Raw genomic sequence first — 15,638 nt, forward strand, 5'->3', positions numbered from 1 at the left:
ATGGATGCCTAAATATACAAGGCGTTGTGGGCGGGGCTGGATTTTAGGCAGGTTAATGGGATTAACCTAGATGGTCAACAAGGCTTGCTGCAGGACTCTCTTCAATACCATAGAACTCTATGGCTCTTAACATGCGAACAATAGATGAAATGTAGGATGGTGGGATTAAGCTGAGTATCACTCTTTTGGCCAGCACAAACCAAATTTTATAAGATAATTTTATAACCTGATTCCTTTTTTTAAAACTTAAGCAGTAATTTGAAATCAATACACGGTATTTCTATTCATTTTGAGTATGTCTGACTTAAGGACCCCGTTTGAAACAAACACCCAGAAATCGAGTAGAGAGAAAAATTTAATATGTTTGAGATTAGTGTGAAAATGTGGGACTTGCTGTCTAAAGGAGACAAATTGTATGGAAGAATTTGACAGGTATACACACAGAGAAGAAGTGACCGGAGTTTATGCAAGGGAAGATTGGAAGAAGATTGAAAGGAGAATAAGCGATGCTGGGTTGATTGTGCAGAATGACCTGTTTCTATGCTGTTCATTTTATAAAATTACTCTGATGTACAATTGTAAGTTCCTCCAAGAGGACCACAACCTTGTCGTGGTTTGGAGGCTTGTGTGCCTCAATAACCCGGAGAGGTTTATTGGCTGGAGTCAGGGCTTTATACTTTGGGTCTTGGTAGGGTCGCCTGTGCCGAAAAGTCAAAATAGAGGACAGACCACCGGTCCTCCAGGTTTGGGGTCCAGCTCAGGGCTAACAACCCTGACTGGTAAAACAAAATCGATACGGAAACAGCAATGAAGAATTCTTCTACATCTGAGTGCGACGGCATTCCTGAGTTTCCAACCGGGACTTGCATGACTGACAGTAGTGAAAACCGAGAGGAAGCTACTGAGAAGACGAAGGAAGCCCTGAACACCGCCAGAAATGGAGGACCTTCATTGCTGTCCTAAACGTCAGTGGCGTAACAAGCAGTAAGTACAATTGCAAACTGAGCCCGCCGTAGTGTTAATGTTAATTGAAGTAGTGTTAATTGATGTGCCCACTTTGACTCCCCAAACACAAACATTCTTCAGAAAAATCCACATCGTTTCCACAACAGAAGACGCTGGCGCTGCCATTCTATGGGAAACTTTGCTATGGTTCTTATTATCATTTCCTTCCGCCATGCTCTTTTCTAATTGTAATCTAATCACTCCATCTATTTACCTGTCTTGAGTCGTGCTTATTTCTATATGAAGTATCATCTTTCGTGGTGTCAGGGACTCCTCAACTAAGTAAACATTTTGAAACCTGAGAATTTGAAAGACACCAAACAAATTAAAAATTTGCGCTTTCAATTTTGATTTAAGGACGCTCATAAAAAAAGATAACCACTATTTCCTGTGCCCAATTTTGCACATGATATTTTATTTTTGATTTACAGAATATTTTTCTGAATTTATATCCAGGGGCATTGGGTATATCCTGTAAATCATTAACTCTTGTGGGAATAAAGGTCTGTGGGGAGAATTCAACCCGGCTCCCTTCGCATTTTAATTGCCCGTGGTTAATTTTTAATTTGACTCAGGTTGGACTTCCCGCCCCAGTTCCCATTCATTGGGATGGCGGTCCCGGGACCAGCGGGTTCACGAAAGTGGCTCCAATGCTGCTGCTGGCTGTCAGCCTGCGTTGTCTACACTGCCTGTTCTGCGTTTTTCGAGTTCTTCAGTAGGGTCTTCATCAGCCAGTACCGCTTCACCTTCCCCGCCTTCATTGTCCTCTGTCAGGTGAGTGAACCTGGGTCTCTGCATGCATTCTGGGATTTGTAATCCAGCAGCTGGGTGACTTGCTCTGTTGCCGGAACAAGTTCCTCACAGTGAGACTACAACTCCCAGCATCTTCAGCTATGTATTTAATATATCGAGTTTAATGACGCTTGATCCACGGTAATTTAATTACTAATTCCAGTCTGCAACGGGGCTTGAACCTAATGCTTTAAGCGCGACATCACGTGCTTGAACACTCGAGTTAAGTAACTTGGAGGTGGGAGGAGTTAGCGTGATCTTTAATTCGAGTCCGATGGTTGGACATTTAACTCTATAGGGTTGAATACAAAATCCAACAGAGGGTGGGTCGTACTGCATAGGACCTGATGTTAGTGGTAATATATTTTTTATGTATCTTCTAATGAAATAAATTATTTCATTTAAAAAGTCCGACTGATATCCCCAAAATTGAGGGTGTGCGTTGGACCCTTTCGGGACAGAGAAGTTGAACTGAGAGCCTGTCTGCTTTCCCCGATTAGTATAAAATATTTTGAAGGAGAAAATAAGATGCTGGAGGATCTTCGTGGTCCCGCAGGATTTGTGGAGGGAAATCGACATTTGACGCTTCCAGTCAAGACCCTTGACCTTGATCTCAACCCCAAATGACCCCTGTCCATTCCCCTCCCCCCACCCCAAACGCTGCCTGACCTACTGAGTCCCTCCAATAGATTGTTTGCTGCTCCAGATTCCAGCATCTTGCATTGTCAATATTTTGGAGACTAGGGAAGTTTGTCTCATTGCCTTAATCAATATTTACACTTTACTCAACATCACTCATGCAAGTTATCTGTTCATTATTACCTTGCCCTCTGTATGTAAAATAGCTGTTTCCTGCATGGCAAGTCGTTTCTCTGTACTAAAATGTACATGCATTGTCTGTAAAGAACTTCGGGACTGTCCTTCAATGACTGGACTCCAACAACATTCCAGATACTTGTCTCCCTCCATGACACAGGAATCCACTTTACTTGTGCCCAATCCATTACGGTAAACATTCCTACCCTCCGTTACTGATGCACAGTGGGTGGATCAAGATAAAAAGATCAAGATTAGCTTGATTCATCCAAACATACAGTGAAATGTGACATTTTCTGACAAATCAAATCAGTAAAGATTGTGCTGGGCAGCCTGTAAATATCATTGTGATTCTGATGCCAAAGCAGCATGCCTACAACTCACTAAATCCTTACATCTTTGGAATGTAGGAGGAAACTGAAGCACCTAGAGGAAACCTACATGGTAACAGGAAGAACATACACACTCCTTACAGACAACAGTGGGCATCAAATCCCAATCTTACAGCTGAATGCTATAAAGCTTTAGGCTAAACACTGTACAACTGTGCTGTCCATCTACAAAATGCATTGCAGTTTCTCGTCTGAGCAACCCTGTCTCCAAACTCAGAACTTCAAGACATAGGAGCAGAATTAGGTCATTCAGCCCACTGAGTCAGCATTCCACCATGGCTGATTTATTATCCCTCTCAACCCCATTCTCCTGCCTTCTCCCCATAACCTTTAACACCCTTACCAATCAAGAACTTATTAAAATCAGTTTTAAATATAGCCAGTAACTTAGCTTCCACAACTATCTGTGGAAATTAATTCCACATAATTATTACCCTCTGGCTAAAGAAATTTGCCCTTATCTATATTTTAAATGGACACTCCTCTGTTCTGAGGCTGTGCCATCTGGTCCTAGACTTCCCCACGACAGAAAACATCCTTTCCCTCCTCTTTCTCTAAGTCTTTCAATACTTGATAAGATCAAAGTTTCAGTGAGATCCACCTAATTCTCCTAAACACCAGCAGGTGCAGGCCCAAAGCCATCAAACACCCCTCATTCACTAAACCTTTCATTCCCAGAGTCAATCTCATGAACTTCCTCTGGATCCTTTCCAATGCCAACATATCTTTTCTTAGCCCCAAAACTGCTCACAATTCTTCATTTGTGGTCTGACCAATGCCTTATAAAGCCTCATCATTGCATCCTTGCTTTTATATTCTAATCCTCTCGAAATAAATGCTAATATTGCATTTGTCTTCCTTATTACTGACTCAACCTGCAAGTTAATCTTTAGGAACTCCTGTACAAGGACTCCCAAGTTCCTTTGCACCTCTGATTTCTGAATTTTCTCCATTTAGAAAATAGTCTAGCCTTTATTTGAGCAAAACTTCCCCATACTATATTTCATCCACTAATTCTTTGTTGGTCAACCACTGGCTGCTCCTGAAAGGCATCTCATTGGCATTCTACAAAATCCTTCTCTTGGGATCCAGCAGCTACAAAGCAAATGCTGATAGCTCGGTTGTTAACCAATATGGAGACTGTACAGTGATTTGAAAACAATTCAGGAACCAAGGCTTCATAATGAGGACAGATCTGAGAGCGTAGTACAGTCCATCTCTGGGTAACAAACAGGTTTCATTTTCACAAATGTCCATAAGTCAATTTTGTCTCTAAATTAGAATATATATAAAAATATCTCTATATGGTAACCCTACCACCGCATTATTGTAATGAGTGACATCAAGAACACAAAAGACTGATAAGAAAGAATAACTACTAACAGTCATAAAGCACTACTGCTTTATGGACCTTCAGCCCATTTAGTCTGTGCCAAATTGTTACTCTGACTAGTCTCATTGACCTGTAGCTGGACTGTAGCCCTCGGTATTCCTCCCATCCAAGTACATATCCAAATGTCGCTTTTGAAGTTAAAAGTAGAACCCACATCCAATCCTCAGGCATCTTGTTCCAAGGTGTAATGAAAGAGAGGAAAGTGGATCTGTCATCTGCATGAAAGAACATAGTTACTTAGAGTACTTTGAGGATGTAATGAGCTCAGTGGACAGAGTGGAACAGATGGACATTATTTACTTAGATTTCCAGGTGTTCAATAAGGTGCCGTAGAAAAGACTGATTCATAAGTTAAGGATACATAGAGTAGGGGGTGATGTATTAGCATGGAGAGAGGACTGGTTAACTCATAGAAAGCAGAGAGTTGGGATACATGGGTATTACTCTGGTTGGCAATCAGTGATGAACGGTGTGCCGCAGGGGTCGGTGCTGGGCCTGCAACTGTTCACAATGTACATTAAGGATCTGGAAGAGAGGACCAAGTGTAGTGTATCTAAGTTTGCTGATGATACTAGATTGAGTGGAAATGCAAATTGTGCATAAGATACAGAGAGCCTGCAGAGAGTGAGTGGGTAAGAGTCTGGCATCTACAATGTTGGTAAATGTGAGGTTATCAAATTTGGACAGAAAAATAAAAAAGCAGATTATTATTTAAATGGTAAAAAAATTGCAGCATGCTGCTGTGCAGAGGGACTTGGGAGTGCTTGTGCATGATGCACAAAAGGTTGGTTTGCAGGTGCAGCAGGCTATCAAGAAGGCAAGTGGAATGTTGGTCTTCATTGCTAGAGGGATTGAATTTAAGAGCAAGGAGATTATGCTGCACCTGTACAGGGTACTGGTGAGGCTGCACCTGGAGTACTGCGTGCAGTTCTGATCTCCTTACTTGAGGAAGGATTATACTAGTTTTGGAGGCAGAGGAAGTTCATCACATTGATTCCAGAAATGAGGGGATTAGTTTATGAGGAGAGATTGAGTCGCCTGGGACTGTACTTGCTGGAATTCAGAAGAATGAGATCTTATAGAAACATATAAAATTATGAAAGGGGTAGATAAGATAGAGGCAGAAAAGATTCAGGGGTGTAGACTTAGGTTGGAGGTGAAGAGGAACTGTTTTTCCCCAAAGAGTGGTCAATCTATGGAATTCTCTGCCCAATGGAGGCTATCTCAGTAAATATATTTAAGACAAGGTTGGGGTTGGATAGATTTTTGCAAGGTAGGGGAATTAAGAGTCATGGGGAAAAGGCTGGTAGGTGGAGTTGAGTCCATGGCCGGATCAGCCATGACCTTATTCAATGGCAGAGCAGACTCATTGGGCCAGATGGCCTACTCCTGCTCCTATTTCTTATGTCAGACTTTGAATTTAATAATATTATGGGGGCTTGTTTGCATCTAAGGATGCTCCTAAGTCAGTCAATTGTAACCTGGGGAAGGCCTGTGCTCAATTACATTGTCAATGTTGAAACAATCACATATGCCTTTGAATAGGATATCAATATCATTGTTTCATTGCAGGAGGAAATTCAAAGTATACAGCTTTAAAGAAATTTATTTTCTGTAATGTACTGAGACACTCATATGACAATATTCTCCATAAATTTGTGTTTACCTTTTGATAGGCACTACTGACCATTGTAATACTGCAGTTATTAAAACGAGCCAAGCTGCTGAAGATTGAACCCTATTTACTGGAGCGTGGTGAGATTTTCTTGCTGCCTTCCATTTGTTTCAGTTTTCATTCCATCTTAATTATGTGGGCTGTGACTGCCTCCTACTCTACTGTCTTCATGTTCATCAGGCAGTTCACCCCAATGGCTAGCTTAGCCCTGATGCAAACATTCAACCTGAAGAAGAGAGCCTCTTCCAGCATTGGTCACCTGGTGTTGATGGTTACTTTGTGCTCAGTTCTTGCAGGTAAGAGGTGATGAAGAATTTGTTTGTAAAATTTGTATTAAAAGTGGGCATCTTTCATCTCCCTTTCAAAGCACCCCAAAATATTTCTCAGAGTGTAGTCATCGATATATTGTAGACAATATATGAAAGTTTGGATACATCACTTCAAAGTAATTCATTAAGTAATATATACAGAGGCAAGGTTGTGGTTTCAAGTTCTGCTTCCTCATCTGATGAGACGTAAGAGCAGAATTGGGAATACAGAAATAGGAGCAGAACGTGGGGAGCTGGTGGACCCCATTGTGGTTCCTGATGACCGCATCTGCAGTAAGTGTTGCTGCTTGAGAAACTCAGGCTCAAAGCTGATGACTTGGAATCTGAGCTTCAAACACCTGCGGCACATCAGGGAGTGGGAAAGTTACCTGGAGACTCTGTTTCAGGAGGCAGTCACACCCAACAGGAACTACTTCAAATTTGGTCTGTGGTCAGGGTTGAGAGAGTGTGACTGCGAGTGAGGTGGGTAGGGGGATCCAATAAGTGGTGGTGCTGGAGGAGCCCTTGAGCATACCCAACAGGTCAGAGATTGTTGCTACCATGAGGCTGAGGGTGGGGACAATAGCGAGGATGAGCAATCAAACTATCATTCAGGGACCCAGTTGGGGGTGGGGGGGGGGGGGGTGGCAAGAGAGAAGAAATGTATTTGTAATTGGGAATAGTTCTGCTCCTATGGTCTAATTAGGCCATTTGACCCATTGAGTCTGCTGTGCTATTTGATCATGGTTGACTTAATCTCCCTTTCAACCCCATTCTCCTGCCTTTTCCCTGTGACATTTAACATTATTCCTAATCAAGAGCCTATTAACCTCCGCTTTAAATATGGCCAATGACTTGGTTTCCAGACATCAGTGGCAATAAATTCCACAGATTTACCACCCTCTGGCTAAAGATATGGATGCCTGTATGCATATATGTTTGTAATCTAATGTCTTATCTCCACAACATCTCTAACCCAATGCTGGAGTCTGTGCCTTTGATCTGACATTCACTATAACCCATCCTCAGTGGCTGTCAGTCCTCAGTCCCATCTTCAGTATCTGTGACGTTATTCTTTGATATTTCCTTTCATGTCTATTCCAGCTAACCCTTTCCATGGAAAGTTGACTAAAAACTTGTTTCAATCCTTATCTTAGTTTTCAGTCACCTCTCCCAACTCATGTTCAGAACTCTTAGATTATAAGATGCAGGTTATTGTTAAAAGTGAGGAAAAGTTTATATAAAAAAAACCTCAAACCCCAAAGCTTCACCATTCATAACATGATATATAGAAATACAATAGTTAAGCCACACAGTGAGCAATTCATTGTTTTGGATAACAATCTGGCTGAGGGATTTAAATTCAGTAAAATATATTTAGTGATCATTATTAAATCAGTAATGTTGACCTTGCAACGTATTAGACTGAGATAGTCTATTCTTGTCCTTCATGGTAGAAAATTTGCTGCCTTAACTTGGTGGGGTTCATAAGATTCTGGACAGAGGCAATGTGGTTTGGAATGCTGGCTTTCCACAGGGCATTGATTTTCCTTCTTGTTCAATGAGTTTACAAGATTTTGCAGAGACACCACTGATGGTATTTCCATTGCCTTGAGGTGCATGCTATAGGTAGTCTGTGCTCAGATGAATAAACATGTGAAGTATTGTGACATAGTAAACTACGAGTTTTCTATACTCATTCAGCTCTGCTGAAAGGACCATATCTTTCCCATGCTCAGCGCCAGACTCCTGAAACCCAAAATATCCCACGAGAAAAGATTACCAGATTTACAGAAGAACAGGGGAATCAAGGGATATGGGGACAAGGCAGGGACTGGGTATTGATAGTGAATGATCAGCCATGATCTCAGAATGGTGGTGCAGACTCGAGGGGCCGAATGGTCTACTTCTGCACCTATTGTCTATTGTCTATAACATGTTCAAGGATGTGCTCATAGTATCCTTGAAGAAATACAATATCCCCAAGTCCTGGGAACCTCAGACTGTTCAAAGTGAAGAAGGAGCATTTGGGATGGTATTGAGAATCTGAAATCAATGTTGCGAAGGCACACAGAAGTCTTGTGTAAGTAGCAGAATGAATGCGTTACCTTACTGACCACCCAAACATCCACCCCCTCAAGCTGCTTATCCACGTGCAAAAATTTGGTTCTAAAGTTGGTTTCTCCAGCCTCCTCAAAACCCAAGAAAGCAGAGCGGTAGCAAGCTATTCTCAACCTCAATAAACTGCCCAAAAATAATTTGTCCTTTGAAATGGCCTAGCAATGCACTGAATTGTTAAAGAAATACAAATTAGAACAGATAGTGCAGCTGACACATCATAGTCATGTGCTGTAGAAGAAGCAAACTGCCAGAGGTAATCAACAGGTTAGTCAGCATCTGTGGAGGGAAATGGATGATTGATGCTTCAGTTCCAGATCTAAAGTTTCAACTTGAAACATCCTTCAAGAGGGTGAACCCTCACCAAGCATCAGGACACGATAGTGTACCTGGCAGGGTTTGAGAACCTGTGCCAACTGTCCTGATGGGAGTGTTCAAGGGCATTTTCAACCTCTCACTGTTGCTGTGAGTGGGTCTCACCTGTTTCAAAAAGATGTTAAACATACCAGTACCCAAGGGCAGCAGGGTGATCTTCCTCAAAGACTTATCAGACTGTAGCACTCACATCTAATGTGATAAAATGTAAAATAGTCATGTCTAGAATTAACTCCCACCTGAGCAAGGCTCTGGACCTGCTGCAAATTGCCTACCACCACAACAACAGGTCCACAGCAAAACAATCTCACTGGGTCTCCTTGTCCACTTTCATCTCATGTTATTCATCCAGTCTGTTACTTTGGATGCTTTATGTCAGACCTCTTCCTTTCAAAGTTAAACACATTAAGTTCCTTCACTTTTCCCTTTCATAAATCAAAACTTCAATGCCTGGGCAGCATTTGAAATTCTACTACTTAAGGCCATGCACTAAAAGCTGGCAAGTGCTGTTCAGATAGAGAATTATTCTGGGAGACACAAGAGACTGCAGATGCTGGAATCTGGAACTAGAAACAAACTATTGGAGGAACTCAGCGGGTCAAGCAGCATCAATGGAGGCAAAGGAATGATCTAGACACTTTGGTTCGAGACCCTGCACCAGGGCAATTTTTTTCAGCTGGCATGGGCATGATAGAATGAAAAACCCTCTGTGATGCAGATGATTCATGGTTTAGCAAACACATCTGTATGTGATTAAGAGTGAACAGTTCTCAGGATAATTGTAGATTAGGGTACAATATAGTTTTTTCAGCAGTTCCTCTGCATTTTACTCTACTGTTAAATATTTTATTGTAGTGTCTAAGAATCCTAGGTTCACATCAACTCAGTTACTTCCCTAGGCTTCATGAAGCATGTCACCCATTTCACTTCCTAGGACAAACATTTTACACTTTCCCTCCTTAAATTCTCTCTATTATCACTTCCTCAATAAAGCACAATATCTTTCTTAAATTTGGGAGCATCACAACTAGTAGCTCAATTGATATTCATTTGAATGTAGAATGTTAAAACCATAAAGATTTATTTAGATTTAATTTTTTTACCCTTAATTGATCAGATTAAAGGTTTGTTTACTAGGTGGTCACCTCTGTCTTTATCCCTAATAGGTAGGATTAATGCTATTAAGATGGTTATTTTACCTAAGTTTTTATATATTTTTCAAGCGATACCAATTTTTATCCCGAAATCTTTTTTTACTAATGTTGACTCTAAAATTTCTTCATATATATGGCAGAATAAAAATCCCAGGTTAGGTAAAACATATTTACAGAAGACAAAAAAGGAAGGCGGGTTAGCATTACCTAATTTCAGATTTTACTATTGGGCAGTTAATATTAGATATTTGTTATGTTGGCTGAAAGATGGGGGTGGATCTTTTGGCCCTTGTTGGGTGAGTTTAGAAACTAAATCGGTATCAGCTTATGCTCTGGGTTCTATTTTAGGGACTTCTCTCCCTTTTGCTCTTTCTAAATTGCCGAAACGAATTGACAACCCGATAGTTAAACATACTTTGCGTGTATGGTTTCAATTTCGGAGATTTTTTGGGTTGACTCAATTCGTTTTAAATAGTCCTATTGTATCTAATTGTTTTTTTCACCCTTCCATTATAGATCAAGCTTATTCGGCTTGGAAAACTAAGGGATTACTAAGATTTTCTGATTTATTTTTAGATAATTGTTTCATGTCTTTTGAGCAATTATCCAACAAATATAACTTGCCGAGATTTCATTTTTTTAGATATTTACAGACTAGACATTTTTTAAGTTCTGTACTCTCTACGTTTCCAAATTTTGTGCCTTCAGATACTTTGGAGAGTTTATTTGAATTAGACCCTTTTCAAAAAGGGCTTATTTCAAAACTTTATAATATAATTATGAAGATACGTTCAGAGCCTCTTTATAAGACTAAAAAGGATTGGGAAAGAGAGCTTAGTTTTAGTATTTCTAGTGAGAATTGGGATAGAATTCTTCAATTAGTTAATACATCATTGTTATGTGCCAAACATTCACTAATACAATTTAAGGTCGTACATAGGGCCCATATGTCCAAGGATAAATTAGCTCGTTTTTACTCTCATATAAGTCCTATTTGTGATAGATGTCATTCTGAAATTGCGTCTTTAACTCACATGTTTTGGTCGTGTTCATTTTTGGAGAAATATTGGAAAGATATTTTTGATATTATTTCTGCGGTTTTGAGTATCGATTTACAACCTCATCCTATTACCGCAATTTTTGGTTTAACAATGTTAGACTCACTGCATTTATCTTCTTCAGCCCGTCGAATGATTGCATTTCTAACTCTGATGGCTAGAAGATCTATATTGTTGAATTGGAAAGAAATTGATCCTCCTCTGTATTTAATTGGTTCTCTCAAACTATGTTATGTTTAAATTTATAAAAAATTAGAAGTGGTTCTTTTGAGACTTCTATTAAATTTGAAAAGTTATGGAGACCATTTATTCAACCTTTTCATATGATGTAATATGACCCTGTGCCAAGTTCATTTGATTTCCCAGCTTTTAGCTTATATATTTTGAGAGGACTGGAAGTGACGGCATTGATGAATACTTATTTTTGTGAGATATTATAAACAGCCCCCCCCTTTTTTTCCTTCTCTTTTTTTTGTTTCTTTTTTTATTACTTATTAGTTATAGTTATTAGATTAGCTAGTTTTGCATTATAAAAATTTTTTTTTGTTTTTTTTTCTTTCCTTTTCTGTTTTCTTTATATTATACATTATGAAATATTTAGATTTACTATGTCCATACATATATCTTATGGCTTAGGTCTTGGTAAACTCATATATATTGTAACTATTATGTATGTTTTTTTTCATATGTAATGGAATGTGTATGTTGGTAATTTCTTTATCAATATATCATTTGTATTCTGTCCATATTACTAATACCAATAAAAAGATTTAGAAAGAAAAGAATGTAGAATGTTGTTTTGATTAATGAGAGGAAAAGTTTATCAATATTCCTGCCCTAATTTCTAACTTTGTCCTGTTCTAATTTTCCCTTCTTTAGGTGCTCGCAGGTTCAACGATGAAGCCATTGTCTACATCTATGGGTTGCTGAACCTCATGCTCGAGAGTATGTATCTCATTTTGCTCCAAAAGATTTGTGAAGACCAAAATACTTCAGTGATGGATGTCCACTACACCTGTACCATTAACAGCTGCCCACTACTGTTTGTCTACTGCCTCCTCCATCCAGGCACGCAACAGATCTACATGTCAGGAAGTTGGACTAGTCTGATCTTCCTGGGCTTCTTTTCCTTGGTGCTTATTCTGGGCTGTTTGCTAAAGCTTCTCATTTGTCTGTGTACCTTGCTGAGCTCAGCTCTGATGGTGAGCATGATGGAGGTTGGAAAGACAGACGCACTGACTCTAAGGAGCATCATTGCTAATAAATGGACCTTCTCATTGCCACAACTCACTAGTCTTCTCGTCAGTGCTAGTGGGATAGGCATCTTTTTATATAAAGTTAGCAGAGAAACAAACATATCAACAAGGAAAGGGGCACTGGGAATCCAACGCTGAAAAGTGTCTTAAGTATTGGAACTTATGGGAGCCAATGTAGCCTTGCAGTTAGCATGACACCTTTAGTTCAGAGAATCAAAGTTCAATTACGGTGCTATCTGTAAGGAGTTTGTACGTTCTTCCCATGACAGTGTGGGTTTCCTCCCACAGACCAAAGATGTTGGTTAATTGGTCATTGTAAATTGTCCTGTGATTAGCCTAGGATTAAATAGGTGGGTTGTTGAGAGATGCAATTTATTGGGCTGAAGGCCCTGTTCCATGCTGTAGTGGGTGCCATGCTAGTGTACCAGTTAGCATGATGCTATTACAACTTGGGGCATTCCAGAGTTTGGAGTTCAATTCCAACATCCTCCCCATGGTTTGCATGGGTTTCCTCCCACAGTCCAAAGACATACCGCGTGGGCTAAATGGCTGATGTAAATTGTCCTGTGATTAGGCATTATAATAAACACTGGAGTAGAATGCAGAGAAACTGCTGAATAAACTATATAGTGCCCTAATCTACAATCATCCTGAGGACTGTTCATTTCTAATCACATACAGATAGGTTTGTTAAACCATGAATCATTTGCATCAGAGGGTTTTTCATTCTATCATGCCTGTGCCAGCTGAAAAGAATTGTCCCGATGCAGGGTCTCAAACCAAAATGTTGATCATCCATTTACCTCCACAAATGCTGCTTGACCCACTGAGTTCTTCAAAGTTTGTTTCTAGCTCCAGATTCCAGCATCTGCAGTATCTCATGTCCCCCAGAATAGTTCCGTATCTGAACAGCACTTGGCAGTTTATGGTTCGTGATCTTAAAAAGTTGTAGAATTTCAAATGCTGCCCAGGCATTTAAGCTTTGATTTTTGAAAGTGTTTGCTAGATCGCTGTGGCTAGAAGGGCCTACTCTGTGTTGTATCACTAAATTATTAAAAAAAATCTGAGTATATTACTCTTTGCCTCTCAAGCATGACAACTCAATGCTGCATCACTATACTAACAATAAGAACACTTGCAAATACAGGTCACAGTAGTAAATGTAAAAAATATTCAACTTAAAAGGCCATCATTTTTGTAGACTGGCTCTTGTGATCTACTGCTCTCCTGAGATCATATGATATCTGATAGGATGACAGCAATGGCTGGAGTTTTTGGGAGCAATTCAGGAGGTGCATGACAGATACATACCAAAGTTGAGGTAGAATTCTAAAGAGGGGATGAGGCAAACGTGGTTAACAAGGGAAGTCAAAGACAGCATAAAACATAGCAAAAATTAGTGTGTAGGTAGAGGATTGGAAAGCTGTTAGAAATCAACACAAGGCAACTCAAAGCATAAAGAGATAGGATACAAAGGTAAACAACCCAATAATATAAAAGAATAAAAAATAAGTTTTCAATATATAAAAAGAGTAAAAAAGGATGAGAGTGGATTTTCGACCACTGGAAAGTTGAGAGAGGCAGCAATGGGGGACAAACTTACTAAGTATTTCGTAGTAGTCTTCACTGTGGAAAGCACTAGCAAAATGCCAGAAACATGAGAGAGTGTCAGGGGGCAGGTGAATGTTGTTGCTATTAATGAGGAGCAGCAGCCTGGGACACAGAAAAATCTGAAGTTAGATAAGTTACCTGAACCAGCTGGACAACACTCCAGGGTTCTGGAAGAGATAGCTGAAGAAAAGATTGTGGAGGCATTAATAATGATCTTTCAAGAATCACTAGATCCTGTAATGGTTCCAGGGACTGGAAAACTACAAATGTCACTCCACTCTTTAAGAATGAAGGGAAATAGAATAAGGGAAGTTACAGGTCAGTTAGCCTGACACTAGTGGTTAGAAAGATGTTGGGAGTCTGCTATTAAGGATGAAATTCCAGGGTACTTGGAGGCACATGATAAATTAGGCCAGTCAACATGGTTTCTTTAATGGGAAATCATGACTGACAAGTCTGTTTAAGGAATGACAGGCAGGATAGACAAAGGAGAGTCAGTCGATGTTGTTTATTTGGATTCTCAGAAAGCCTTTGACAAGGTGTTGCACATGAGTCTGCTTAATAAGATAACAACCCATGGTGCTTTTGGAAAGAAACTTGCATGAAGATTGGTTGACTGCCAGGAGGCAAAGAGTAGGAATAAAGAGGGCCTTTTCTGGTTGGCCGCCAGTAACTAGTGGTTTGCTGCAGTTGTCAGTGTTGGGATACCTTCTTTTCACATGTCAATGATTTGGATATAGAAATGGCTTTGTGGCTAAATTTGTGGACAATATTTAGATAGGTGGAAGAGCAGATAATGTTGAGGAAGCAGTGTGTCTGCAGAAGGACTTGGATTGGGAGAATGGGCATAGAGGTGACACATGAAATAGGATGTAGGGAAGTGCATGGACATGCACTTTGGTAGAAGGAATAAAGGCATGGACTATTTTCTAAATGGGGAGAGAATTCAAAAATCAGTAGTGCAAAAGAACTTGGAAGTCCTTCTGCAGGATTCCCTAAAGCAGGCATGGGCAAACTAAGGCCTGGGGGCCATATGCGGCCTGTTAAGCTTTTTAATCCGGCCCGCAGAACTTGATGAAATTATATTAATAAACCTTGTTAACGTTTTTTCCCCGCAATTCTGGCGTTTTCCCAATAGATGATGCACTCTATATACATTGACCTTTGTTGAGGTGCAGCGTATTACTCCACATTTGCGCTTTACTCTTTGTTCGGCTCGACCGATTTGTGTGAATAGGCGTTCAGCGTCATGAACATCAACAAAGCCAGCCACAGATCCAAGTTAACTGACCAACACCTCAGATCCATCCTGAGAATCGCCACAACAAAACTAAATCCAGACTTTGATGCGCTGGCTAAAAAGGGAGACCAACAACAGTGTTCCCACTGAAATTAAAAATAAGTTTCTTCGTTGTGTTATGTAAAAAATGCATTTGAAAATATTTTTTTCAATAAGCCTTACATGTTACATGTCATTTCTGTTAAGTGATGGACATGAGTAGTGCGCAGGTGCACGTATGTTCTCAAAATAAAAAATGCGCTCCAGATCAAATAACGCGCTCCGCATACTGGCGTCACTGTTCTGTCCTTGGGCTGGTCGTTGTTGAGTTTTGGCACAGGGGACAATTGAATAAGAAGGAGCACGACAAGTAGACCTACATCTCCTACCGTTTTTGAAATAAAGA

General features: G+C 40.1%; 1 protein-coding gene across 1 annotated transcript; it reads left to right on the forward strand.

Annotated features, from left to right (window-relative positions):
* Positions 1 to 687: 687 nt before the first annotated feature.
* On the forward strand, positions 688 to 15,580 carry si:ch211-248a14.8 (solute carrier family 35 member D3). The gene is made up of 4 exons (XM_059946509.1): positions 688 to 984; positions 1,581 to 1,779; positions 6,075 to 6,369; positions 11,966 to 15,580. The coding sequence occupies exons 1-4, from the start codon at positions 938 to 940 to the stop codon at positions 12,478 to 12,480; spliced, it is 1,056 nt and encodes a 351-aa protein (XP_059802492.1). The 5' UTR covers positions 688 to 937; the 3' UTR covers positions 12,481 to 15,580.
* The last annotated feature ends 58 nt before the right edge of the window (positions 15,581 to 15,638 follow it).

Source organism: Hypanus sabinus, chromosome 21, assembly GCF_030144855.1.
Source record: "Hypanus sabinus isolate sHypSab1 chromosome 21, sHypSab1.hap1, whole genome shotgun sequence".
Lineage (NCBI taxonomy): Eukaryota > Metazoa > Chordata > Chondrichthyes > Myliobatiformes > Dasyatidae > Hypanus > Hypanus sabinus.